Source organism: Salmo trutta, chromosome 5 (genome assembly GCF_901001165.1).
Source record: "Salmo trutta chromosome 5, fSalTru1.1, whole genome shotgun sequence".
Taxonomy (NCBI): domain Eukaryota; kingdom Metazoa; phylum Chordata; class Actinopteri; order Salmoniformes; family Salmonidae; genus Salmo; species Salmo trutta.
In genome coordinates this window covers 25,517,758-25,544,590 of record NC_042961.1, presented here as the reverse complement: position 1 = coordinate 25,544,590, position 26,833 = coordinate 25,517,758, and the positions used below count along the sequence as shown (strand labels likewise).

Below are 26,833 nucleotides of genomic sequence, written 5' to 3'. Positions count from 1 at the left end.
CCATAAAATACAATTCTGTGTATTCTAATGTAGATCGTTGAAAAGGCATAGCCAACAAATGAGTTTAGTTTTGCAAATTGAGTTTCTAAGTTTGGGGCTAAAGCACAGAAAAGGAGAAAACACTGATTCCAATTAGATACACAGCTTGACTTTCTGGAAATAATCTTTTCAGTGAACACACATGGAAGGATGGCTCAATCAGAGCAATCTTGTGAGGAAAAAGCCATGCCAACTGTACAGGGTCTGAAGATCTCGCTGCGGAAGAAGCCGAGTGAGTATGCGAGTGTGATATATAGAGAGAGAAAGAGGTAGAAAAAGAGAGAGAAAAAAGAAAGAGCCAGAGCAGAGGGAGTTTCAGTCTCCGTGTTCTCTCTCTCAGAAATGTACAGCAGCTACATCCTTATGCAGCCATCAAAAAGAGATTAGTGCTGTGGCAAATGGCCAAGTAAGATTGTATCTGGTAACAGGAGGAACAATCGGATGATTTAAGTAGCCGGGCCCGCCGGGAAGCCCATCGAACCGATACAGATTTACATTGTTGAAAATTCAATTTGGCCCTCCAGCTCATCAAACTGCATCAGATTTACATGCCACCAATCCAATTTGTTTGCGGGGCTCCTCAGGATAGGACCGAGTTAACATACTGTAATACCGATCCAATTTGTTCCTTCAGTGCTACACACAGGGCTCACCGTCGCGTAACACAACACGCGTTCGCCCGGGGCCAGTAAAACTAATGACAAAATAACCACAGCCGTCCTATATTATCCAAAGCACTATTGTCAAGAAGCTTGGGTGAAGACATAATAAGACTTGAAAGTAAAAGTGTATCTGGGATTACATACTGTAAATGTCATGTGTGATTATTCTGTTTCTGTGTGCGCGCGCACCTTCCTGTGTGTGTGTGTGTGTGTGTGTGTGTGTGTGTGTGTGTGTGCATATGAGGGTGTTTCACTATAATGTAATGACTTGGAGACCCCTCCTAGTATTCTCCAATCAGTCAGTCAGATGGGTCCATCTGATTAAATATTTTTGTCCTGTTAACACATTTAACACATCCGATAAGACACATTTACCTAGCTAACCAGTGGCTGCGAGTACACACACAGGCACCTTCTTAGGCCAATCAGCCATGATGTGCAAGGCAGGCCAACATACACTGTCACATGGCAGCCATGAAGGCAGAGTGTGTTACTCTCAGGCAGCCAGGCAGGGAACCAACTGGGCAAACAGAGGCCTGGTAAACACCCCCTGACGCACACACGCATACGTGCACACGCTCGCACACATACACAATGCACTGGGACAGCTGCCACAGCACAGGAGGCAATGTTACAGTTGTGCCATGGCGACCAGTGTGACACACAGACTGAGAACTATGGGACAGTGGCGGGGGGGTGGGAATAGGGGAGGAGAGGTACCCACATCCGGCCAGCACACAGCACCCCCCGCTGAGTGAACAAATAGGCCCGCAGAGGGCTCCTTACAGGCTCCTTACAGAGCACACAGCCTCCAATTAGCATGAATGGCACTTTAAGCATGTGGAAATGGAGCAGGTTTTGGTATGCTAAAGAAAGGATGAAGGATGGATCCACAGGATGAAAGTATTTCAGAGAGATAAAGAAGAGAGGGGATAAAGAGGGCTCAGAGAGAAAAACAGAGTGCTGGAGGAAAAGAGCAAAGTCATCAAAGTGGCTCGGGATCAAGCCATCTTCAGGGGTGGCCTAGCTACAGACTCTTCATTTAGTCCATAAAGTGAACTGGCCCTAAATTACTACGTTATCTCTCTATTATAAGGGAAACATAAGGGAGTATTCAACCTCTCATAGCAAATTGCTGTGGAGCACATTAAAAAACAAAACCACTATCACTGTTTTTGATGATAAAATAGCAATCTTAAAAGATTAGTAATCATTGTATAAAATGATTAACAATACTCAACAATGGCGATTAAACGATAACTGTGCAGGCAGTCTTGCCCTCCTCTTCCTCTTCCTTTCTCACCCCACCCACCAATGGCCCCAATTGAGATAACAGGTCCTAATGCAACAGCAAACACCAGAGTGGCGGCTTTGGGGAGTGCTGTGTGATTAATGTGTTCGATTAAGGCGCTCACAAACTTATCTGAAAGCAAACGGGGCGAGTGGGCGTACGGGCCGGAGCTCCTATCGGGCACTTAAAGCCCGCAGCAAGACTAATTACACTAATTAATGGGGCCGAGCTGATAAACTCAACAAATCTCCCACCTGTGTGTATGACAGTGTCCCATGCTCACTGTGAGACAGATCCTGCGCATGCAAGCACATGCACCAGCACCAGTCCGTTGGCCAAACTTCTGTCCCTCAGGCAGGCTACTGTGGTGGTAGTGTACCTGGCTCTCAAATGGAGCCACTGCACCCCCAGTTTCAAAATAGGGGAGCAAACATTTTTGCACCCCCCCCCCCACACACTTTTTTTTACCAGAAAATTACCATGATCCATTGGGTAATTTCTAATTTTCAGTATTTCTTTCGTTTTTTTTGTGATCAAATGTTTTTATTATTTTTTAATAAGGTACACAAAACAGGTACACATGGACAGAGAAACAAGTGACAATACTGAACAAGACAAACAGTTACCAACCAGGCGCCAGACTGAAATAACTTGTGAGATGATAGGACCAAATTTGAGTTTGCAATGTTTGAGCGTGATCTCAGAATGGATTATGTCTTGGAGTCTGTAAGGGGCAACTACATTTTTTCCCTCCATTTCAATGACTAGCAACGTTTTGAGCTAGTCTGCATTAACATAGATTTGTCCATTTTACATATGACATAATCATTAACAAGTTGCATTTTGCACCCTCTCCCCAGTCGCCTCAAGACGAACGTCTTTGTCCACTCAACGTTTTGCGTTGCTCCTGGCAACACTGTTTTGGTTCAGTGCAGTTTGAAAGCACGCGTCGCACCACTGATGTTTAAAATGAAAAAGCACCTGCAAAATAAACTTGTTTATCTATTTTATTGTGCTGTTATATTCGTATCGTTGTCCGATGGTGTTGGTCCAGGGGTGTTGTTGTTACTGTATAATTTGACCTGCGTTCACCACGAGCAAATTCATTGTATCGTTTCACTTTCCATGTAAGAACCATGATGAGCATGGGCATCTCTGATTTGGCTTCGCTGTAGCGCAAACTTTGACTATGAGTAGCCGTCCATCAGCCTACCAAGGGTTGCACCTTAGCAGAAAACTGCATGTCTGGTAGCTCGCGGGCTGTCAATGAGTAGCTCTCGCAAGTAGATAGTGATAAATACTCAGTAGGCCTAATATTACTTGATTAAATCTGAAATAATTTTCCTCCCCAAGCTGTTTACAGGCATTTAACAACATTCAGCATTTTTGCGATTATATTTTCCCAACTTCAATCGGTTAAATCCCATTGTTAAAATGTTTTCATTCAGCTAGAAAAGTAACAGTGACAGTGTCTGTATGTGACTACGCACCAAATGAAAAAACACAGGATATTGGTGTCTGGATAAAACAGTTCTGATTATGGGCCCGGCTCCATGAGGGGGCAAAAGGGGACTTATCCCTCTCAGTTTAAACTTTTGCCACCTAATTTTTTGTTCATGTCCCTATGTAAAAATAACAAAAAAGTTCAAAAGATTGCGTGACAGGTTGCCACGAAATCTGTATCTCTGCTGCTCTGTATCAGCACTATGGACAGAGCGCGCGTGTGTGTGTGTAGCCGGCCTATAAAAAGCCACAGGATGGTTAGGTATGACTCCTTCGGGTTTCCATAAAAAGCACTGTTCGTTTGTGGTAGGCTTTGTGAATAACGTAAAAATGCCACCGTCATTTTTGATTTATAAGGAATGGGTCAAGTTTACAGTTGAAGCTGCTTCACCCAATTCACCACTACAGAGTTTAGTTAGCTTCTTAGCTAGCTGTAAAAGGCATTAATGTTATTAGCCTAGAGTATTTAGCTCTAACCAGCTAATCTGCCACAATGGATATCAGAAACCAAACCACACAGAGGCCGCCACCAAGCCCAGCAGCGATGATGCTGCCGAGCTCCAGCTAGCTCTCTGTGAAGAGCTTACCCCCCTTCCACAAGCGCACCCAGGATAATGGCTCCACATTCCCCTCCACCGCCGACTGTTCCTGACGATCTTGGAACAGAGACAGCAAGCCCAGGTTAGCCTAGAATTCTACCCTAGTCACAGGTTTTCTGTCCAACAATGTCAATGTAAGAGCAATTGGTTCATATGACCAGAGTGGCTGCAATACTCGGTTACTGCAGATGCAGAATTTTGGTTCCCATGTCAAAAGTTCTGTATTGGGTCCAATGCTAACGCAGACAAAGCCTTCATCCAAGGCAGATATTCTGACTGGAAGCACGCAAAAGATTCGGAAGGCCAACATCAAGCAAGGAGCATTTGAAATACATTGCACTGTAAAAAGAAAACAAGTTCGGAGTGCTATGGAAACTGAGGTGTCAACACTTGTTAATGACAGGCAGCTGGGCAAGAACTATTTTTCCACTTTGACAAACGTGATCAGTCAGCACAGACAAAACATTCTACACCCAAGGAAAGCTCAACTAATCCAACTGGCATTTGAGGGGGACCTTAAAAGAAGATTTCGGGGAGAATGGAATTATCGATTACTCAGAAAGTTCAACTCTTCTGAAAAGGTAAGAAAATCTAGCTGGTTGGTTTTTGATCAAAATCTTGGTGGCATAGCCAGTGGTGTCATTTTCTGCAAACACCTAGGGTACGGAATGGCAAAATGACTTCTTTAGCCAGACTATATTTTCATTGCCAAAACGGCCTTTTTTAGTGTGTAGGGCACTGTCTATGGTGCTGATAGAGCGCAACGAAGATGGCGTGACAACCTGTGCCTTCCTGGTCAAAAGCAATGGTCTCGGCATTTGACCGTCTGCTTATATCACGCTGTACCACAATAAACATAATTCAACATGATTCCAATGCAAGAACCCAAATGACGCCCCTGGGTATAGCTACATATCGGTATGTTTCATTGTAGAAATAGATAACCATAGAAATAGAATGTAGGCTTCCTTTGTAGCATACTGCTTTTCGTGGTTGTAAATGGAACTGTACGTTTTGGAATCGTGTTTATGGTCGGTCGGCATTGCTTAATTGATCACATGGGTGGGTCGCATTTGAGCAAAATAAGTGTATTGTGCCATATTGCAAAGTTTTGCGTGAACTCAAGAGCTGTATGATGTTTCATGTTTGAAGTGGGTCTATAGGCCTGTTTATTTGGCAAGACAGCTGTGCATGGCTGCATCTTGCTGTAGTAGGCTGTTTGTATTTTCCTTTTGTTTACTGTGTTTGTTTACTGTTAATGTAACTAGCCAAAATATAGATTGTGCCATGCCTTTATCGATCTGATATTTGGTTTATAGCCCTATAGTACGCCTACCGCTGTTTTGATCTGTTCACATTCATTCCTTCTCATTTGCAGTTGTGTTGGTGTTCTAAGCCAAACTGCTATTCAGTATTTTGTTTTGCATGAATAACTAGACTACTACTTTCAGAATTTAGTTTGCATTATTTGTATAAGACAGCTGTGTGTACTGCTTCATTCACATAGGGTAATTCACCTGTTACATAGTCTATATTTACTGCTAAATAAGCCTTGCTTTAGTGTGTAGGGCGCTGTTCATTTTGCTGGTACAGCGCAGCAAAGATGGGCTACAGATTTCGCGCCAACCTGTCACTTCAAAAGCACTCAATGGTCTCGGCATTTGAACTTTATGTTTATTGTGGTGGTATAGCGTGATATAGGCAGAATTCAATATAATTCCAATGCAGTAACCCCCCAAAATTGTGTCCCCTCACCGACTCCAACTGCTCCCTTAGTCACTTTATCCTGGTGCCGGGTCTGTCTGCTTGGCTGGGAAAGTAATATTGACCAAATATGCCTTTTCCACCCTCTTTGCATCAAGTATGTACGATGCTGAGACAAGTCAATTAAAAAAAATGTTAATGGTGACAATGCTCCAAACAATGGCGCAAAAAAAAAAGTAAAAAACCCCACCCTCCCAAGCTTCTGCACCCCTATTTCCAGACAAAGTCAGGCGCCCATGCTTGGCTCAGCTACCTAAACAGTTTAGTTTCTATGAACCACCGGTGGCTGTGTGTAATGTATAATGCATTGTGAATAATATGTATTCATAATGGTGGAAAGCATTGTAAATGATGTGGTCAAATGTGCAGTGTGTAGGGCTATAACCTCATATGAAAAATGAACTGACTTCAACACGGGGACTTCTCTCAAAGCCACTACACCATTACTCATTCTTCATGTGGGGTTTAATGTTTGACTGCCTGATGGAATATGACTCATAGGTTTTTCCAATAAGTGTCAGTCGTGTGTTTGGGCAGTACAGAGGATTGGCGAGGTAAAACCTAGTGTACCAGTCAGACCTGGGTTCAAACACTATTAGACATCTTTCAAATACTTGAAGCGTTTGCTCTAGTCCTGGAATGCCAGATGGGTGGGCTTTGCACTTTTGCAAGTATTCTATTGGTTCCACTGCACCAGACCAGCTCAATCACGCCCAGATAAAGTATTTTAAATGAATTAAAATAGTATTTGAACCCAGGTCTGGTATCACTCAGCCTCACCAGGCCAGTTGAGAGCCTTTATCCCCAGGCTGCAGTCACACAGCATTGGTGAGCGTCACACAGGCCAGGCCCCTGTTCCATCCTGTTCCACATTTCCTATCTCCTGGCCAAATGCCATTATCTTGTTCTACATAATGACCAATATGTGAAAAGCCAAATAAGTGACAAGCCAAACATATTTAACGAGGGCAACATAAACTAGTGAATATCGTCAGGGAGCTAGAGATAAGAGTTGTTAGAGTATTAATGACACAAGGGCAGAGGTCAGGAGGGGCATCATGGGGCTAAGTTCACATGACTCAGTGTTACGGGGCTGTACGGACGCAGAGATTGGCGGAGCTGTCAGGTTATTTTAATTTCACTGGAAAATGTAAAAAAATAAGAAATGTAATGATACGTCTCCCGCTCAGCCATATTTGTTTACCGTTGTCAGGGGAGACTTGACAAAACAAGGCCGGGAGCAGGAAAAGAAGAGAGACACCTCCATTTTCATTCACAAAGATCAGCCACACAAACTGCTATCAATAAATCTCCCTGAATGTTTGCTCCACATTTCAGGGTTGGGGAGCTCTCCGCCACAACATTGGCCCAACACAAACACTGTGTCAAATGCCACAGGTTGCTCAGAGGTTGTGTGTGTGTTCACATGTTGTGTGTGTGTGTGTGTATGTGTGTGAGTATATTGGACAGACTGCTACACTCTGTCCAAGAGGTTCTGTATGTGTAAAGAGCTGCATCTATTCTGCAGCCCCCCCTTTCACTCAAGAGAAAGTCTTGAGCGTCTATTTAACCCCTATATGTACCAGAGGAGTTTAAACAAAGGCTCCCTCTCATCCCATTGAAGCATCAGCGCAGCAAAGAAGCACACAGACACATGGCCATTGGAAATGACCAGCTATCATCATACAACAAAAGCCCCTCGTAATTTTTTTTATGGCTCACCAGCAGTTAGAATGATGGATGTGTTGAGTGTGAAACAATGTTCCTCCTCAGCTGATGATAACGCTCAATCTCCTCTACACTCCAGCGAATAATACCAGCTGTGTGTGCGTGCCTTAGAATCCCTCTCTTACAGTAGTTAACGAACATCTGTGGTACTTCATAAACTGAGTCACGCGCCTCCGACGGAGTATAGGAGAACCTTTCAGAGGAGGAGAGGAGCTAGAACAAGAATGTCCTTCACTTGGCTTGCCATCAGACACACGCACGCACACACATACACACACACAGTGACATCACTCTTAAGATGCCCAGGGGGCGGGATCTTGATGTCTTCCTCATTCTGCAGGGAGAGTTGGAGAGCCAGTGTAGGGCCTCCCAAGTGACATAGCTGTCTAAGGCACTGCATCACAGTGCTAGAGGAGTTACTACGGACCGGGTTTGATCCCGGGCTGTGTCGCAGAAGGCTGCGACCGGGAGACCCATGAGGCGACGCATAATTGGCCCAGCTTTGTCCGGGTTAGGGGAGGGTTTGGCCGGCCGGGATGTCCTTGTCCCATCGCGCTCTAGTGACTCCTTGTGGCGGGCCGGGCGCATCCACGCTGACTTGTGCCATCAGCTGTACAGTGTTTCCTCTGACACATTGGTGCGGCTGGCTTCCAGGTTAAGCGAGCAGTGTGTCAAGAAGCAGTGCGGCTTGGCAGGGTCGTGTTTCGGAAGGCATGGCTCTTGACCTTCGCCTCTCCTGAGTCCGTACGGGAGTTGCAGCGATGGGACAAGACTAACTATCAATTGGATAGCACGAAATAAAAAAAATCGAATAAAAAATTAAAAAAGGAGAGTCATTGTGCTAAGAACTGTTTCCCAATGGCCTTAATGACACATTCACAAATTCAACTATTCAATGATGAAACATCACACTCAGTAAAGTGCTGTTATCCATTGGTGAACTCTTGGAAAATCTAAGATGGCCATAAATTATAATGCAAAGCATTCAGTTGCTTGTTTTCAACTAAAACTTGTTTTCTGTCTTTATTGGAGGGACAAGGGATGGATTAGTGTTTCGAGAGCATGTCCTGGAGATTTGGCAGATCAACACTTATGTCATTGGACCAAATGCTATTTTCCTCCCTAAACTAATGGCCAACCGCACAGGTAATTTGTTTTTCTCAAGGTTTTCTTCCCCCTGCACTGTAAATGCTGTGTATTTTCCCAGGGGGGAAGTCACTCTTCGGCCCATCCTCATAGACCCGCCATGTTTGGAAAATGTATGCTAACTTGCCAAGGTTGGTCCCGGGGCGCTCCCGGCTTCCTGTTAAACACCAAACGGTGAAGAGACAACTGTTTATCAGCCGCCCTCCTCACCCACCCTGCCCCTCCTCAGCTCATGACCTCCTGGCCGATTCGCCCCTCTCCACTACTCCGCGCTTCTCCCGCTCTGTCTAGACTGGGCAAACACAGACGCATGGGGCTGTAGTCATCCTTTCTAGCTCAAGCGATTTCCCATATTTCTCTCTCTCCGCTCTCACCTCTCCATCTCCCCTTCCACCTCCTCCATATCTCTATCTGTGTAGCGGACTCTTGGGGCCGTATGGAGATAGAACCGCAGTCTGTCTGATGACGCTGAAAATCCCCTCAGAACCCATTCAGGGTAACCTGGTTAAAGCAGGAATAAATTATTCCCCTACTCTCTCATTGTTTTACTGAATTTACCCCCCGCCAGGGTTTAAATTACATTTTTGCATCGATCTTAGACAAAAAAAGGGCAAATAAATTTGATAACGGGCAGTACTAAAAGCCTTCTCCTAAATCAATAGAAATATATGAATAACATAAAACATACAAGGAGGTTGAGTATCTTAAGGGAGATTACCGTAGTTATGCTACTCCAGCAAACTGAATCAAATGTAAAATTGTAATTATACCATTCAGTTAGTTTCAGTCTTGGGGCCATGCTGTCATTTGTTACAAAGATGATAGTCAACCTTTGCACAAGAACCTTTCTTGAAAATGCTCAGAAGAGCATTAATGGAATGGAAGGCGCTTACTAGTTTGATCATATGTGATTGGTTTCCAATTGACAGACTGCGCCTCATTCCCAACTACCAAACTCCAACAGATGTGGCCTTTTAAGAAACGTGTGTGTGCACTCCTGTATGAATGGTATACCCCTTAGCCTATTAGCGTGCGGCAGCCAGCTGGCACCAGGCACAACTCTCGCGGGCGGCGGCCAAATTCCACACCCCGATGGCCGAGTGCTTAGACATGTCACGGCCAACTTTGACAGACAACTTCTTGAAGGTGAGCAATATGAATTTACAGCTTGTTGCACATTCCATCAATGCAAACACGACGCGCGAGGATGTATGGGACAGACAATGAAATAACGTATAGTCTCAATAACACTATAGTGTCTTATTCAAGAAATGGAATGGAACCTCCAGTTTGGAGTGTTTGGTCTTTTACTGCAGACTGGTTGAGGGTGAGAGAGGATCATAATTTTTTCGCTGTTACACATTTTCACAACCTTATACCTACAGTTCTTGCCCTGTATTCATAAAGCGTCTCAGAGTAAGAATACTGATCTAGGATCAGGTCCCCCCCTGTCCATACAATCTTACTCATTATGATCTAAAAAAGACAAAACTGATCCTATATCAGCACTCCTACTCTGAGACTCTTTGAGAATACAGGCCCTGATCTCTAAAACAAAAACAATGGCGGGTTTGATGACATCTTTATACCTGGCAACATGCTCAATTTCCTAAAATACAGCGACGACTAGGCTACGGTTTTCCACTCAATTTCACAAGTGGACAGACTACAACATGCAAGATTCATTGATAGATTAAACACGAGTGACCAGTATTGACTTATCGATTGAATGCATGCGAGCATGTGTGTGTGTATAGAGGGCCTCTGATGGCCTGTGTTAAGGGGAGTAATAACCTCACAGATGGTGAGGGGCTGGTCCGGAGCAGGCTATGTGATGGAGAACAATCTTTGACTGCTTGATTGCTCACGGAGCACAAGGGAGCTCTGACAGGGGGAGGGGGGAGTATGTACACGCTGTGTGTGTGTGTGTGTGTCTGTTGGTGCAAGTGTGTGTTATGTGAATGGGAGGAGGGGTTGTTTAAGTTTAACTAGGCCATTTCTACTCATTACACCACTTACAATGACGTGGCTTGTATCAGACACTGAGTGGATCAAATAACATTTCCGATGCTGTGCCGAGGTCTCATCAATTTGATGAATCATGTTTCCACATAGGTGGAAATCATTTGTATTCTTTCACAGCAGCCTGTTCATTCACCTGGCAGGGAAACGATGATTCAATATTATATTATGGATAGATAGGCGCAAAAGTCACAGAGTGTAAAAGGACAATAAATCCAGCCGTCACTTATGCAAAGCGATGTAAATGGGGTCCCTGATTAAGAGACAGAGTCATTTAAAAACAGTGACTGCCAGGACCTTGACATGCACACACTCCCTGCCTGCCCCGCCCCTTGCCCGCCACTAGAGCAGTTTATCAAGTAATTATTGTTTGATTACAGCGTTTCATTATCTGCACTGATTGAGTCACAACTGTCGGCAAAGGTCAAGCACCATTATCGCGCCAGCGACCGAGACATATTTCGATGCAGGCCGGGTGTGTGTTTTCCCTCCCTCTCCTCTGAAAGGGCTAATTGCAAATGCATTTGTTTGAGGAAGAGGAGACAGAGTAGCAGGACCCCCGCCCCAATGTCCCCCAACTCCCACCGTGATGGAATATCAATGCAGGCCACCTCACACACACACACACACACACACACACACACATGCAACCAAATACACGTACACACACCCAGGGGAGCATTTTAGGAGCACATCCAATCATACTAAACAATTGATAACCATCAAACATATATTTGGCATAGACAAAGCCATTTGGGCCAAGAGGGATGAGTGAGTAATGTTAAGGCCCCCATACCCTAAATGGACCAAAACATCAGCCTCTAGTACACTGCTGATTTACTTTGCTCTTCAAAGATGTGGTGCTGTAGTGAGGTTAGTAGTAAGGTCCCCTTCTTTTCATAACCCACTCTTACCAATGGATAGAATGTGTGCTTCCAAAAAAGTAATTCCATTTTTCGGTACCCTACACTGTTGACTGAGTCCTGGATAACTATGTATCGTAGCTACTGTAACTTGCACATGGTTAGAGTGAGATGTGAAGGGTATAAGAGTCAGGACTGCCATTTCAGGGGCAATGATAGTGAAGGTGAGAGAGTAGGCACTTTATGGGGTTATAGACAGGGGAAGTAGGTAATATACAGGATAATAGACAGTAATAGGTAAGTACCAATATAGGCACCAATTACTGTGCAGTGTAATAGATAGTTACATCCCTGGAAGACCATTATTGATTTAATTGGTGATTTTTGGCTCTTGTACCATAACATTATGGAATAACTGCCTTTTTAAAAGACCACATTAGTCAGTATGGAGTGGTACAAGAAATCCAATGACCAAGAGTACAACATTTGTTTATAATCCCCTATTAAATAACAGGAGTGATTGAGTTGAATCGGTATGGTTCACAGACATTGATTCATAAGGAAACATTGAGAGGATTTCATACCTGGGAGGAAAGGAGATCTCCAGCTCGTGCAGCCGTTCCTTGAAACAGGACAGCTCACTGTCAAACTGTAAAAACTGTGAAGAGAGAGAGAGAGAGAGGGGAGGGGGGAGAAGGGAGGGAGAGAGTGAGTGATAAAGGGTTTATTTCTTTACAGAAAGTAATATCCACTATGTCAGTCATCACTCACTGAGTGAATAACTATGAGTGTGTGAGTGTGTGTGTGAGGCGCCTGCATGCATGAGTAAGTGTTAGATAATAATTGTGTTAGCTTCGTTTCTCTCCTTTTTCGACGTGTGGATTTGTGCCTTTGCCAGCATACTGCACAAGTGTCATGAACAGTGTGGTGGTACATGAAGGCAAGTGTGTGAGAACAGCTGACCAGTGCTTATGTGTGCGTCTCTGACCTGGCTATTCCAGAGCCACCCCTGTCCTATCGCAGCCCCCCGTTTGCTGCCGAGGGTGTGGGTCTGTCTCTGTCGCTCTACGCTGACAGCAGATCCAAACAAACAGTCTTCATCAATCATGTCCCGTCTCCCAGCTGCACTCCCTCTGACTGCACCAGCACAGACGTACACCCCCACTCCATCCCCCCTCCTCTCCCCCCTTCCCAAATCCCATAAATCATTAGTGAGAAGTGCAATTAGCAGCTCCTTGTACACATTAATTATCTGGGAGATGAGCAGGTAGCAGGGGCATCGGCATCGCTGGCTCCCTGAGCGACGGACAGGTATCTGGGCAACCCTGCAGGATACATACAGACCCTGCCCCTTCCTGACTGACTGGCAGCTAGCAGGAACATACCAGAGCATGTTCATTTGGTGGTAAATTGACACCCTCAACAGAACACATATCAGATATAGTCTGATGAGGTCCTCTACACTGCCTTTGTGATACTGTCAGTAGTTATAAAGCTAGCTTGACAATAACATTACATGGCTGTACGACATGTAACAATAGAGTGAATGGAATCACCATCTAGGACAGTGTTAAAACCAAACAACCAGCCAAACAGAGGGTAGGTGAGGGAGAATTGTCAGAGGAGTGGTGTCTTACCAGTGGAATACAAACATATCCATCAAATCAAATTTGAGTTGTCACATGCACCAATTACAACAAGTGTAGACTTTACTGTGAAATGCTTACTTACGAGTCCTTTCACAACAATGCAGTTAAAGTAAGAAAATTAACAAATAGATGAAAATAAAATACTATAAAATAACAATTATGAGGCTGCATTCAAGCTATATACAAGGAGTACCAGTATCGAGTCAGTGTACTGGGGTACGAGGAAGTAGCGGTGATTGATTGAGGTAATATGTACATATAGGTTTGGTTAGGTGACTGATTGAAGTACTATGTACATGTAGGTAGGGGTGAAAAGTAGAATGTCCGGGTAGCCGTTTAACTGTTCAGCAGTCTTATGGCTTTGGGGTAGAAGCTGTTCAGGAGCCTTTTGGTCCTAGTCTTGGCGCTCCGGTACCGCTTGCTGTGCGGTAGCAGAGAGAACAGACTGACTTGGGTGGCTGGAGTCTGACCATTTTTAGGGCCTTCCTCTGACACCACTTGGTATAGAGGTCCTGGATGACAGGGAGCAGTTGCCATACCAAGCGGTGATGCAGCCAGTTAAGATGCTCTCAATGGTGCAGCTGTATAACTTTTTGAGGATCTGAAGGCCCATGCCAAATCTTTTCAGCCTCCTGAGGGGAAAGTGGCGTTGTCGTGCCCTCTTCACGACTGTGTTGGTTTGTTTTGGACCATGATAGATCCTTAGTGATGTGGACACCGTGGAACTGTGAATGGGGGCATGCTCGGCTCTTCGTTTCCTGTAGTCCACGATCAGCTCTTTGTCTTGCTGACACTAATGGAGAGGTTGTAGGGCTGTCTCATCGTTGTCGGTGATCAGGACTACCACCGTCGCGTTGTCAGCAAACTTAACAACAGTGTTGGAGTCATGTGCGGCCACACAGGCGTGGGTGAACAGGGAGTACAGGAGGGGGCTAAGCACACACCCTTGAGGGGCCCCTGTGTTGAGGGTCACTGTGGCAGATGTGTTGTTGCCTACCCTCACCATCTGGGGGTGGCCTGTAAGAAAGTCCAGTATCCAATTGCAGAGGGAGGTGTTTAATCCCAGGGTCCTTAGCTTAGTGATGAGCTTGAAGGGCACTATGGTGTTGAATGCTGAGCTGTAGTTAATGAACAGGATTCTCATGTAGGTGTTCTTTTTGTCCAGGTGGGAAAGGGAAATAGAGATTGCTTCTGTTGATCTGTTGGGGCGGTATGTGAATTGGAGTGGGTCCAGGGTGTCTGGGATAATGGTGTTGATGTGAGCCATGACCAGCCATTCAAAGCATTTCATAGCGACAGATGTGAATGCTATTATGGGGCAATAGTCATTTAGACAGTTTACCTTGGCATTCTTGGTCACGGGGACTATGGTGGTCTGCTTGAAACATGTGGGTATTACAGACTGGGTCAGGGAGAGGTTAAAAATGTCAGTGAAGACACTTGCTAGCTGTTCAGCGCATGCTCTGAGTATATGTCCTGGTAATCCATCTGGCCCAGCGGTCTTATGACTGTTAACCTCTTTAAATGTCATACTCACATTGGCTACGGAGAGTGTGATCACACAGTCGTCCGGAACAGCTGGTGCTATCATGAATTGTTCAGTGTTACTTGCCTCGAAGCGAGCATAGAAGGCATTTAGCTCGTCTGGTAGGCTCGCATCACTGGGAAGCTCACGGCTGGGTTTCTCTTTGCAATCCATGATAGTTTGCAAGCCCTACCACAGCCGAAGAGCGTCAGAGCCGGTGTAGTAGGATTCAATCTTAGTCCTATATTGAGGCTTTGCCTGTTTGATGGTTTATCGGAGGGCGTAGCAGGATTTCTTATAAGCATCCTGATTTGTGTCTCGCTCCTTGAAATCGTCAGCTCTAGCCTTTAGCTCAGTGCGGATGTTGCTGTAATCCATGGCTTCTGGTTAGGATATGTACGTACGGTCACTGTGGGGACTACGTTGTCAATTAACCTATTAATGAAGCCAGAGACTGATGTGATAAACTCTGGGTGAGCATTTTCTTGTTTGCTTATGGCCTTATACTGCCTGTTGAGTGCGGTCTTAGTGCCAGCATCGGTTTGTGGAGGTAAATAGACAGCTATGAAAAATATAGATGAAAACGCTCTTGGTAAATAGCGTGGTCTACAGCTTATCATAAGGTATTCTAACTCAGGCGAGCAGGTCCTCGAGACTTCCTTGATATTAGAGACTGCGCACCAACTGTTGTTGACAAAGAGACACCCCTCCCCTCAGCTTACCGGACGCAGCTGTTCTGTCATTGTTCAGCCACGACTCTGTGAAACATAGGATATTACAGTTCTTCAGATAACATTGATAGGATAGTATTGAACGGAGCTCATGCAGTTTATTTTCCAGTGATTGCACGTTTGCCAATAGAACAGAGGGTAATAGCGACTTATCCACACGGCGTCGCATTAAAAATCCTGCACGTCAGCCTCTTTAGCGCTGCCTCCGCCGCCACTGAATGATTGGGATTTGGGCCTGGTCTGAGATGAGCATTATGTCCGCCTCCGATTTGTTAAAATAGAAGTCCTCATCCAAATTGAGGTTAGTGATCTATGTTTTGATGTCCAGAAGCTCTTTTAGGTCATATGAAACGACGGCCGAAACATTGTAAAGAAATGTATAATAATTTCATCAGCGCAAAAACACACAAAATAGCACAATTTGTCAGGAGCCCGTAGAATGGCGGCCATCCCCTCCGGCGCCATTCTATCAATCCACAATCCCAACATAAATGTTTGTAAGCTAGTTTAAAACTTGATTGACATTTTCACATACATATGTGGGATACATTTACATGGCTGTGTATTTCTGTATGAGCAAGTTTATGTGGGTAACTGCGAGTAGCCAACCGTATGCATACTTACATGTAAAGTGTGAGCATGTGTGTGTGTGTGTGTGCCAGTGGTGTAGAACAGTGGACATTACTTTCCAGGCAGTGGGGCCCTCAGACAGAGTCTCTGTGGTTCAGGAGGGCAGATGTGTAACATTCATCAAACTCACAGGAGGCAGGGTCACAGGAGAGCTCACACAATGTGAATGAGGAATGGAGCCCGGAGGATGCGCTACACGCTTCACTGTGCACCACCACCATCCTCCCAATGACACGCTCCTAGTGAGTGTGAAGAGTCCTTAGTGGAAGAGTGAGCCAGCATATAAGTTTGTAACTGAGAGAATGTCAAGATGTACAGTAAAAGTTGGTTTGTGTGTGTGTGTGTATGATAATACAAATAATTGACTGTAAACATTTATAGAGGTGCAGAATGTAATTGTCCCTGTTTGTGTGTGCACCTAATGTCTGCGTCTATTCTTACCCTAATAGACTATCTGGGGGTGTGTGTGTACGCCGGTGTGTTTCTGTGAGTGTGAGTGGACAGGTGTGTTTGTCTCTGTGGAGCTAGTGCAGCCGAGATGAGAAGTGACACCTTTAAAAAGCAGCAGATGAGCTGTGTTGGGGGGTGATGAAGCGCACTGTGTATCTGTGATGTGTGTGTGTGTGTGTGTGTGCATAGAGCCTCTAAGTGAATGTTGAGTAATTCATTTAGGTTGACTGGAAAACCCAAGGGCTGAAATTTCACACTACATTTCATCCCGGGTCAATTAAGCATAATGATTTGCTGTTCTGGTAGGTCAGCAGTAAAAAAAAAATCCCAGTTTATATTGGTTCAAGGCCTCGTTGCATTATAAAGATGGCGGAGTAGTTTGTCAGCTTGAAATGACCTTGGAGAGGGCTGCTAGCTGATATGGCTCAGGCAATATCATAGACAAGGAGAAAGATGAGGAAGTGCCCCCCCTAAACAAGTTCAGTGTTCATATTTCTTACTTCGCCTGAATGAGCTACACACACCTAAATCACCGTAGCTGTGATTGTTATAAGAGGGAGAAGTTGAAGGGACAGAGGGAATAAAAGGTATCTGGGCTGACTGTCCCTCTAACCCAGCCTGTGGTTGTCCAAGCCCATAATTGTGCAATGATTTACAACATGTCAAACTATCCCTCTGACAACACCTGCTGCCATTAAAAGCCATCAATAAACACAGAGGTGAAAGGTCATTTAATTTTATTTTTAAGCCACACACTTGGCTGTCATTGCAGGGCCATATTTTTTCTTCGTTTTATGAGATCTTCATTATTTGTTGTGGAAACGATAAACTGTCGCTGACAGGGAATGGCCCGACTGCCTTGAGAGGGTCAACCCAAACAAATACAGCCAGCAGGCTAGAGGCTACAGACTCATTATACTCTCTCTTATCATACACTACATGACCAAAAGTATGTGGACACCTGCTCGGTGAACACCTCATTCCAAAATCATGGGCATTAATATAAAGTTGGTCCCCCCTTTGCTGCTATAACAGCCTCCACTTTTCTGGGAAGGCTTTCCACTAGATGTTGGAACATTGCTGCGGGGACATGCTTCCATTCAGCCACAAGAGCATTAGTGAGGTAGGCAGGGATCCAAACTGGTGAGGGCCCAAAAAGGTGACACTTTTTTGCAAAAAATCCCTGCCAAGGGGAAATGCAGGTTTTAACTAATTAAACAACAAAGAATATGATCTACATGATCAGTCTCTGTGTGTAAATTAAAAGTGGTTAATGTGAACCTGACTCACAGTGAACCTGACTCACAATCCAATGTTATTTGTTGCCTAGACTTTACTGCAAATGACACTCAAGTCTTGAAAAAAAACAATACACTAATATCGCAGTTAGCCATGACAGTCTTTATAATAGAACGCTTGTGACCACACACATCTAAATATCGCACTTGGGGAAAAAAAATAGAATGAAACAAACAGGCATTCTATTTTTGCTCTATTATAGTGGCCACTATAGTAGACATCGATCAAGTGCACAAGGCTACATGTGTGCAAAATGAACATTCACTGAGTAAAAAAATGTAATAATGCCCCTCACTCACACACAAGTGTTACTGTCCAGTTCAACACAACAAAAGCAATATTTTTGGGCTACACTGCACATTATTACATTGTACACTTTCTGCCTGTGGACAGCTATTCTACAATGTGCCAGCAGAGCATGATACCCTTTCTTGGCATAATTGATCTTTTTCAGGCAGAGAATTCACATGGCATACCCCTTTCTATCCACTGTATTGAAAAAGTGAGAAAGAGGGAAAGTGTGTGGTGTTCCTTTCACCTCCATAGTGGCATCCGGCTTAAGCCAGGACCAGCTCCACTTGATCCCTGAATCCACTTGTTTAACAAGCAATGCCTCATTTTCACCTAATTCTCTCATTCTGAAAATTAACCACATACTGTAGAGGGAAAACATTAGTTCACAGATAGTAGTTAGGTCATTAACTAGTTAACATTTCATACAGATTGCCAGGGTCCAGTAAGCAACTAACGCGTTATAACTTGAGGAACAGCAAGGAGTTGTATACCAGTTAATACTGTAGCGAATTGGTTAGGTTTACTAACGTTAGCTCATCTGATGTTGTAACATTAGCGTTAGCTGTGACTTTATTAGCCAGCAAATTTTCACATCATGAACTCAATTATTTGATCAGTTAAGTTGGCTAATGTTGCTCAACATCTCTCTGGCTAGCTAATGGAGAATTTGATCCAGCTAGCAAGATAACATTACTTAACAATAGTTGTTCCACCACACTTTCTCCCTCACCTCAAACTTTCCAAATGCCAGTTGTTTTTCGGTTACAGTTCATGAAGTACACTTCAAATCAAATGTATTTGTCACATACACATGGTTAGCAGGTGTTAATGCAAGTGTAGCGAAATGCTTGTGCTTCTAGTTCCGACCATGCAGTAATATCTAACAAGTAATATAACCTAACAATTTCACAATAACTACCTTATACACACAAGTGTAAAGAATGAATACGAATATGTACATAAAAATATATAAATGAGCGATGGCCGAACGGCATAGGCAAGATGCAGTAGATGGTATAGAGTACAGTATATACATATGAGATGAGCAATGCAGGGTATGAAAACATTATATGAAGTGACATTGTTTAAAGTGGCTAGTGTGATACATTACATCAAGATGCAGTAGATGGTATAGCGTACAGTATATACATATGAGATGAGCAATGTAGGGTATGAGAACATTATATAAAGTGGCATTGTTTAAAGTGGCTAGTGATACATTTAATTACATCAGATGGCAAGATGCAGTAGATGGTATAGAGTACAGTATATACATATGAGATGAGTAATGTACGGTAAGTAAACATTATATAATATAAAGTGGCTAGTGAAAAATTGATTACATCAATTTTACCATTATTAAAGTGGGTGGAGATGAGTCAGTATGTTGGCAGCAGCCACTCAATGTTAGTGATGGCTGTTTAACAGTCTGATGGCCTTGAGATAGAAGCTGTTTTTCAGTCTCTCGGTCCCCGCTTTGATGCACCTGTACTGACCTCGCCTTCTGGATGATAGCGGGGTGAACAGGCAGTAGCTCGGGTGGTTGTTGTCCTTGATGATCTTTTTGGCCTTCCTGTGACATCGGGTGGTGTAGATGTCCTGGAGGGCAGGTAGTTTGCCCCCGGTGATGCGTTGTGCAGACCTCACTACCCTCTGGAGAGCCTTCCGGTTATGGGCGGAGCAGCTGCTGTACCAGGCGGTGATACAGCCCGACAGGATGCTCTCGATTGCGCATCTGTAAAAGTTTGTGAGTGTTTTTGGTGACAAGCCGAATTTCTTCAGCCTCCTGAGGTTGAAGAGGCGCTAATGCGCCTTCTTCACCACGCTGTCTGTGTGGGTGGACCATTTCAGTTTGTCCGTGATGTGTACGCCGAGGAACTTAAAACTCTCCACCCTCTCCACTACTGTCCCGTCAATGTAGATAGGGGGGTGCTCCCTCTGCTGTTTCCTGAAGTCCACGATCATCTCCTTTGCTTTGTTGACATTGAGTGTGAGGTTATTTTCCTGACACCACACTCCGAGGGCCCTCACCTCCTCCCTGTAGGCCATCTCGTCGTTGTTGGTAATCAAGCCTACCACTGTAGTGTCGTCTGCAAACTTGATGATTGAGTTGGAGGTGTGCATGGCCACGCAGTCATGGGTGAACAGGGAGTACAGTAGAGGGCTGAGAACGCACCCTTGTGGGGACCCAGTGTTGAGGATCAGCGGGGTGGAGATGTTGTTACCTACCCTCACCACCTGGGGGGCCCATCAGAAAGTCCAGGACCCAGTTGCACAGGGCGGGGTCAAGACCCAGGGTCTCGAGCTTAATGACGAGTTTGGAGGGTACTATGGTGTTAAATGCTGAGCTATAATCGATGAACAGCATTCTTACATAGGTATTCCTCTTGTCCAGATGGGTTAGGGCAGTGTGCAGTGTGATGGCGATTGCGTCGTCTGTGGACCTATTGTGGCGGTAAGCAAATTGGAGTGCCAAAAACTTTTCTCATCGGATCTACACAAATCACATAGGTCACCTATTTTGGATTCATAACTCGGTGACTAGTTTGCATCCCTGGGTAGGGCACTGATGTTGGCCGATTATGCCTAGCTCGCAGTCGGCGTTCCAATTCATCCCAAAAGTGTTCGATGGGGTTGAGGTCAGGGCTCTGCGCAGGCCAGTGAAGTTCTTCCACACAGATCTCAGCGAACCATTTCTGCATGGACCTCGCTTTGTGCATGGGCATTGTCATGCTAAAACAGGAAAGGGCCTTCCCAAACTTTTGCCACAAAGTTGGAAGCACAAAATCGTCTCGAAAGTCATTGTATGCTGTAGCGTTAAGATTTCCTTCACTGGAACTACGAGGCCTAGCCCGAACCATGAAAAACAACCCAAGACCATTATTGTTGGCAGTACGCCATTGGACTGTGGAGCAATGGAAACCCATTCTCTGGAGTGATGAATCACGCTTATTCGCCTGCGTGCAGTTTGAACCAATTTTCTAACTAGTGCTAGCACAATTGCTAACTAGTGTTACCCATAGACTTCCAGTCATTGTGCTATCTGCTAGTGATGCACGATATTACATTTTTGGCCGATACCGATATCCAATATTTTCCTTGCCCAAAAAAACATACCAATGCCGACATTTACAATTTTAACAGCCTTTTAAGCATTCTAGTACAGTTAAATAGTTAACACACACATAGACGCAGCGGTCTAAGGCACTGCATCTCAGTGCAAGAGGCCTCACTACAGTCCCTGGTTCGAATCCAGGCTGTATCACATCCGGCTGTGATTGGGAGACCCATAGTGCGGCACACAACCAGTTTGCGTCGTCCAGGCCGTCATTGTAAATAAGAATTTGTTCTTAACTGACTTGCCTAGTTAAATAAAGGTTACACACACCACACTGACAAAAAGTTAATTTGTTGGTATTTACGTATGTCCACATTACCAGTAAAACATAATCAAAACCTATTTCTTTCACTTACTTGCTGTGCTGTTTCATGTTCATTTGTTCAGTCGTTTCATTCTCAACCAGGATTTCTATGGAACGCCGTTTGGGTCTTTGCGTGTCCAAAAAATACACGTCAAATAACACTATTTGACGTGTCAAACAACACAACATCTGTTTCAGTAACTATATAGCTAGGTGTCATCATCTAAAATAACCCTAATTTATGAGACAGTTCTTATTTGATTAATGGTGGTCGGACCCATTTATGTGAAGCTAGCCACAATAAGGATTAGCCACAATAGTGGACTTTGCGGTTAGCCTTCAAAATAAAAGTGTGGCATAATTCTACTATTTGTATTCATTTGCATTACTGTCAATGACATACTTTTATTTTGAAGGCAAACCACAAATTCCACTATTGTGCCTAATCCTTATTGTGGCTAGCTTCACAACACATAACCCGGTGCGGTCGAGCCTCACTAGCCAGATGAAGCTAGCTGGCTGCTTATAATGTTAACTTTGGGCAACAGGGTTAAGTTGCTGACTATTTATTTTCATGAACTAAAGTTCAATTTCAATAGGCGAACAAGTGGCAACCTAGATAACTTATTCACAAGGATTCCTAAATCATTGTCTTATTCACAAGGATTCCTAAATCATAAATCAATACTTTTTTGTACAGCTTTGACAGTGCTACTGTATCTTTTTTGACACGCAAAGATCCAAACGGCGTTCCATAGTATGTTGACTGCTCGATCCACACAGCAGACATTGTGGTCTAGTTTAGGAATGCTGTGTTGCACATATAGCGCAAAATTTTACGTGGCTGTGCCATTACGTCATGTACCTACGTTATATACAGTTGAAGTTGGAAGTTTACATATGCTGGAGGAAACAGGTACAAAAGTATCTATATCCACAGTAAAACGAGTCCTATATCAACATAACCTGAAAAGCCGCTCAGCAAGGAAGAAGCCACTGCTCCAAAACCGCCATAAAAAAGCCAGACTACGGTTTGCAACTGCACATGGGGACAAAGATCGTACTTTTGGAGAAATGTCCTCTGGTCTGATGAAACAAAAATAGAACTGTTTGGCCATAATGACCATTGTTATGTGAGGCTTGCAAGCCGAAGAACACCATCCCAACCGTGAAGCACGGGGGAGGCAGCATCATGTTGTGGGTGTGCTTTGCTGCAGGAGGGACTGGCGCACTTCACAAAATAGATGGCATCATGAGGGCGGAAAATTATGTGGATATATTGAAGCAACAAAGTCAAGGTATTGGAGTGGCCATCAAAGCCCTGACCTCAATCCTATAGAAAATGTGTGGGCAGAACTGAAAAAGCGTGTGCGAACAAGGAGGCCTACAAACCTGACTCAGTTACACCAGCTCTGTCAGGAGGAATGGGCCAAAATTCACCCAACTTATTGTGGGAAGCTTGTGGAAGTTTAACCGAAACATTTGACCCAAGTTTAACAATTTAAAGGCAATGCTACCAAATACTAATTGAGTGTATGTAAACTTCTGACCCACTGGGAATGTGATGAAAGAAATACAAGCTGAAATAAATCCCTCTCTATACTATTATTCTGACATTTCACGTTCTTAAAATAAAGTGGTGATCCTAACTGACCTAAGACAGGGAATTGTTACTAGGATTAAATGTCAGGAATTGTGAAAAACTGAGTCTAAATGTATTTGGCTAAGGTGTATGTAAACTTCCGACTTCAACTGTACACAGAAGTTGCTTACCAAGAAGACAGTGAATATTCAAAGTTACAGTTTTAACTTAAATCTGCTTGAAAATCTATGGCAAGACTTGAAAATTGCTGTCTAGCCATGATCCCAAAAATCTTGATAGAGCTTGAAGAATTTTGAAAAATAATAATGGGCAAATATTGCACAATCTAGGTGTGCAAAGCCTTAATTAAACTTACCCAAGAAGCTGTAATCAATGCCAAAGGTGTTTCTAATATGCATTGACTCAGGGAGCTGAAAAATTATGCAACAACTATATTTTAGTGTTTTTTATTGTTATTAATAAAAAATGATTTTCCTTCCACTTTGACAGAGTATTTTGTATAAACTGTTGACAAAAACATGACAATTAAATCAATATTAATCCCATTTTGTAACACAATAAAACGTGAACAAATCCAAGGGGACTGAATACTTTTGCAAGGCACTGTATATATATGCTACATACATCATGATCAGACTGAGGAACTGATCAATACTAGCAAAAGCACAATAAGCTATTCAGTGTAGCGAGGCATTCAGGTATAAGAGACAGCACAGAAGCCCATTCTCCCTGGCCTTCCATGTTTATCTTCCTAGCTAAGGTCACATTTTATTTAGCATGCTGCTGTATTACCACTTAAGAGCACTGACAGGTAAAATATTGAAGAAGTTTAGCCTGGGAGGGGATGGATCTTTATTTATATATTTATTTACTTAATCTGGAAAACTTGCGGCTTGAGTAATGTTGCGAGTACGCAGGGAGCATGACAATGAGGAGCGGCCCTGACAGAAAAGTTCATCACTCGAAACAGGACCCCCCCCCCTTTACCCCTCCTCCTTCCCAGCCGTCTGCCGACACCACACTGATAAAGTTACAATAAAGAGGTACTGAAACAAAATCAATGATGAAGAGGGGAGAGAGGAGGGCTACAGGATGGAAGATACGCTACTGGATAAATAGGAGGTAGTGGAGAGGAGGGGGGCATGTGTCTGCACAGAATCCTGGTTCCCGGGAACATAGATCCGCCCCTGCCCACTCCCTCTACCTCCAACTGAGGAGCAAGCCCCTGTGTCCCTTGACGCCACGACTCCCGGAAAAGGTAATCTTCCCAAATACTTATCAGGGCTCTCCATCGTCCCGGCCTGACAGCAGCGGGGATAATTAATTATACAATTTCGATGGGAATATCGACTAAACAAAACTATTAATCATAGCAAAAATCAATAGGCATGGACACATTCAATCATGTCCCGACCAATGATTACTCCTCTCAAAATATAATAATTATTTTTGAGAGGTGCCTCGAATTACATTTCTGTCAAGCCTAGTAGTTGATGAAGGATGCAATGGATTTATTTTTCCTCTGAGGAGGGGTGCAGCGGGGAACATTTATCCTTTTGGAAAGGTAGTTTGTTTTATAAGGATCATAACACTGTGTGTTTAACTAGACTATGACCATCAGATTATCTCTGACGCCCCATTACGCCATTTATCTTGCCGAGCCCTGCAGGGGAGGGGGAGAGGAAAGTGGGGGCATCCTGGGGCACAAACACACACACATACCAACACAGAGACACAGACATACAGCCCCACATACACTCACAGTATGTACACTATACACACAGACAGACTACTTGAAGAGTCATATGTTTCACATGGATTACTGGCTATTATAATGACATGGTCATGAGGAGTCCTGATGTGTGTTACATTGGCTTACATGTGTCCAATTGCCTGTTATACAGTGTTACATATGTCCAATTGCACGAACATACACTCAGTGTAAAGCTGTTTCCCAATAGGAGGTGTCAGGATGATAAGAATCAGTGTTGTATTTACTATGACACACAACGGAACTTTTCAAAGCATTTTTGCAACAGAAAAAGAGCATGTGTGAATTGGAGCAGGTCAAGGTAGTCCCTTGTTTATTCAATTTGTTTTCTTCTAGTTGGTACCGAATAAATATTTTCCTAGATTGAAATCAGTGTTTAGACGAGGCAGGAACGCGTGAGGGCATCCTTCAGACCATCTGCACTGCTCGCTTCTGTCACAATGACCCCCCCCCCCCCCCAAAAAAAACGAAAATCTAGTTCCGCATCAGTGACTTTCATTTACTTGTTTCACAGTGAATTTTGGACTTTGTCTAAAGATGACAACATGTAGTAAACGTTGCACATTCCTGCCACTTTGAATGTCCCAAAGCCCTCGATAAAAATGTTTTATTGAATAAACCTTCCAAAGTTATAAAACAAAATGAATGTCTTACCAGGGTCCCATTGTTTTCCCGGAAAACGTCCTGGTTGATATAATTAAAAAGCTTCTTTTCAAGTTGAAGTACAACCTAAAAGGGGCAGAAGAGGGTAGGAGAATAGTGGACTGATTAATTGCGACCCTCATCTGAACCAGCACTTTATAATTATAGCTTTAATTCATTTAATGAAGGGTAATGTGCTGTGGTGTTGGGAGCAGCATTCATTCTGTCTGAAGTGTTGAATACTATTATTCCACCTGTACCCTTATGCCTGATTCTCACTATAGGGCCAAACCGAGCAAAGCCGGCTGGCCTTGTTACGCATACACCATAGTTGCTGGAAAGGACAATGTGAAATGAAAATATCTTCAACTGGGTCAGGTCTGGTTAGGGTCAGCTCTATAGAGTGTATCAGGCATTAGAATGGCCTTTAGATTCTATGGGAATGTTTGTGTGAAAGAGTAAATTCTTTCTTTATAAAGGCACATTATTCCGTGTTCAGGTGAGGTGATGTACATTAGTAATTCTGATAAAACTTGAAAAATGTCAGGTATTGTGTGTACACAGTGCATTTATGTATTGTTATGAACCAACATCAATGCTGTAGCATACCTCACGATCGTTCTCTGATTCTCTGAATATTAGCTTCTCGACTTCATTGGTGTCACCTACTCTGACCGTCTGCATGGTGGCAGTGGAACACAGACTCTGTAGAAGGAAAGGGGGGGTTAGTGGCAATATTCCCTACATCTCATAGGATGGAACAGTATATCATACTGCGGACAAAACAAATGTAACCATGTATCGTATGGTGTCAAAGGGTAAAACACAGGATCTCTCTCTCTCTGCGTGTGTGTGTACAGAGGGCTATACCGTATCATTACTAATGGCCATTCCACAGTCCACACACAGAACACATGCACACCACTACGCATTTGAAGGATTTTTTAAGAACCCACCCACCCCCCAAAAAAATCCCTATCTTACTGTCCCCCTCTTTATTCTGTGCTATGTCTTGACCCTGTGGACCGTGTGCATGGTTAAATTCCCCTTTGTGGACTCCTTTAACAATTAGTTAAACATTCAACCATCTGTGTTTGAAGACAGTTGAATGAGGTAATCCTTCAACCAGTGGTTCCCATACCACACTGCAGGGACAGCGGTCTGATTGAAATTCAAAGCACAGATTAGTTAATCAGGTCA

The 26,833-nt window shown here is 43.8% G+C and overlaps 1 protein-coding gene across 2 annotated transcripts in view; it reads right to left on the bottom strand.

Moving 5' to 3' along the window:
* Positions 1-26,833, bottom strand: part of LOC115193954 (type I inositol 1,4,5-trisphosphate 5-phosphatase) — a 272,496-nt gene that overhangs the window by 6,921 nt on the left and 238,742 nt on the right. For both annotated transcript variants that reach the window (XM_029753112.1, XM_029753113.1), the window contains exons 10-12: positions 26,243-26,338; positions 25,646-25,720; positions 12,202-12,275 (exon numbers count right to left, since the gene is read on the bottom strand). In XM_029753112.1, coding sequence (XP_029608972.1) covers positions 12,202-12,275; positions 25,646-25,720; positions 26,243-26,338 — 245 coding nt within the window. The remainder of the gene's footprint in view (positions 1-12,201; positions 12,276-25,645; positions 25,721-26,242; positions 26,339-26,833) is intronic.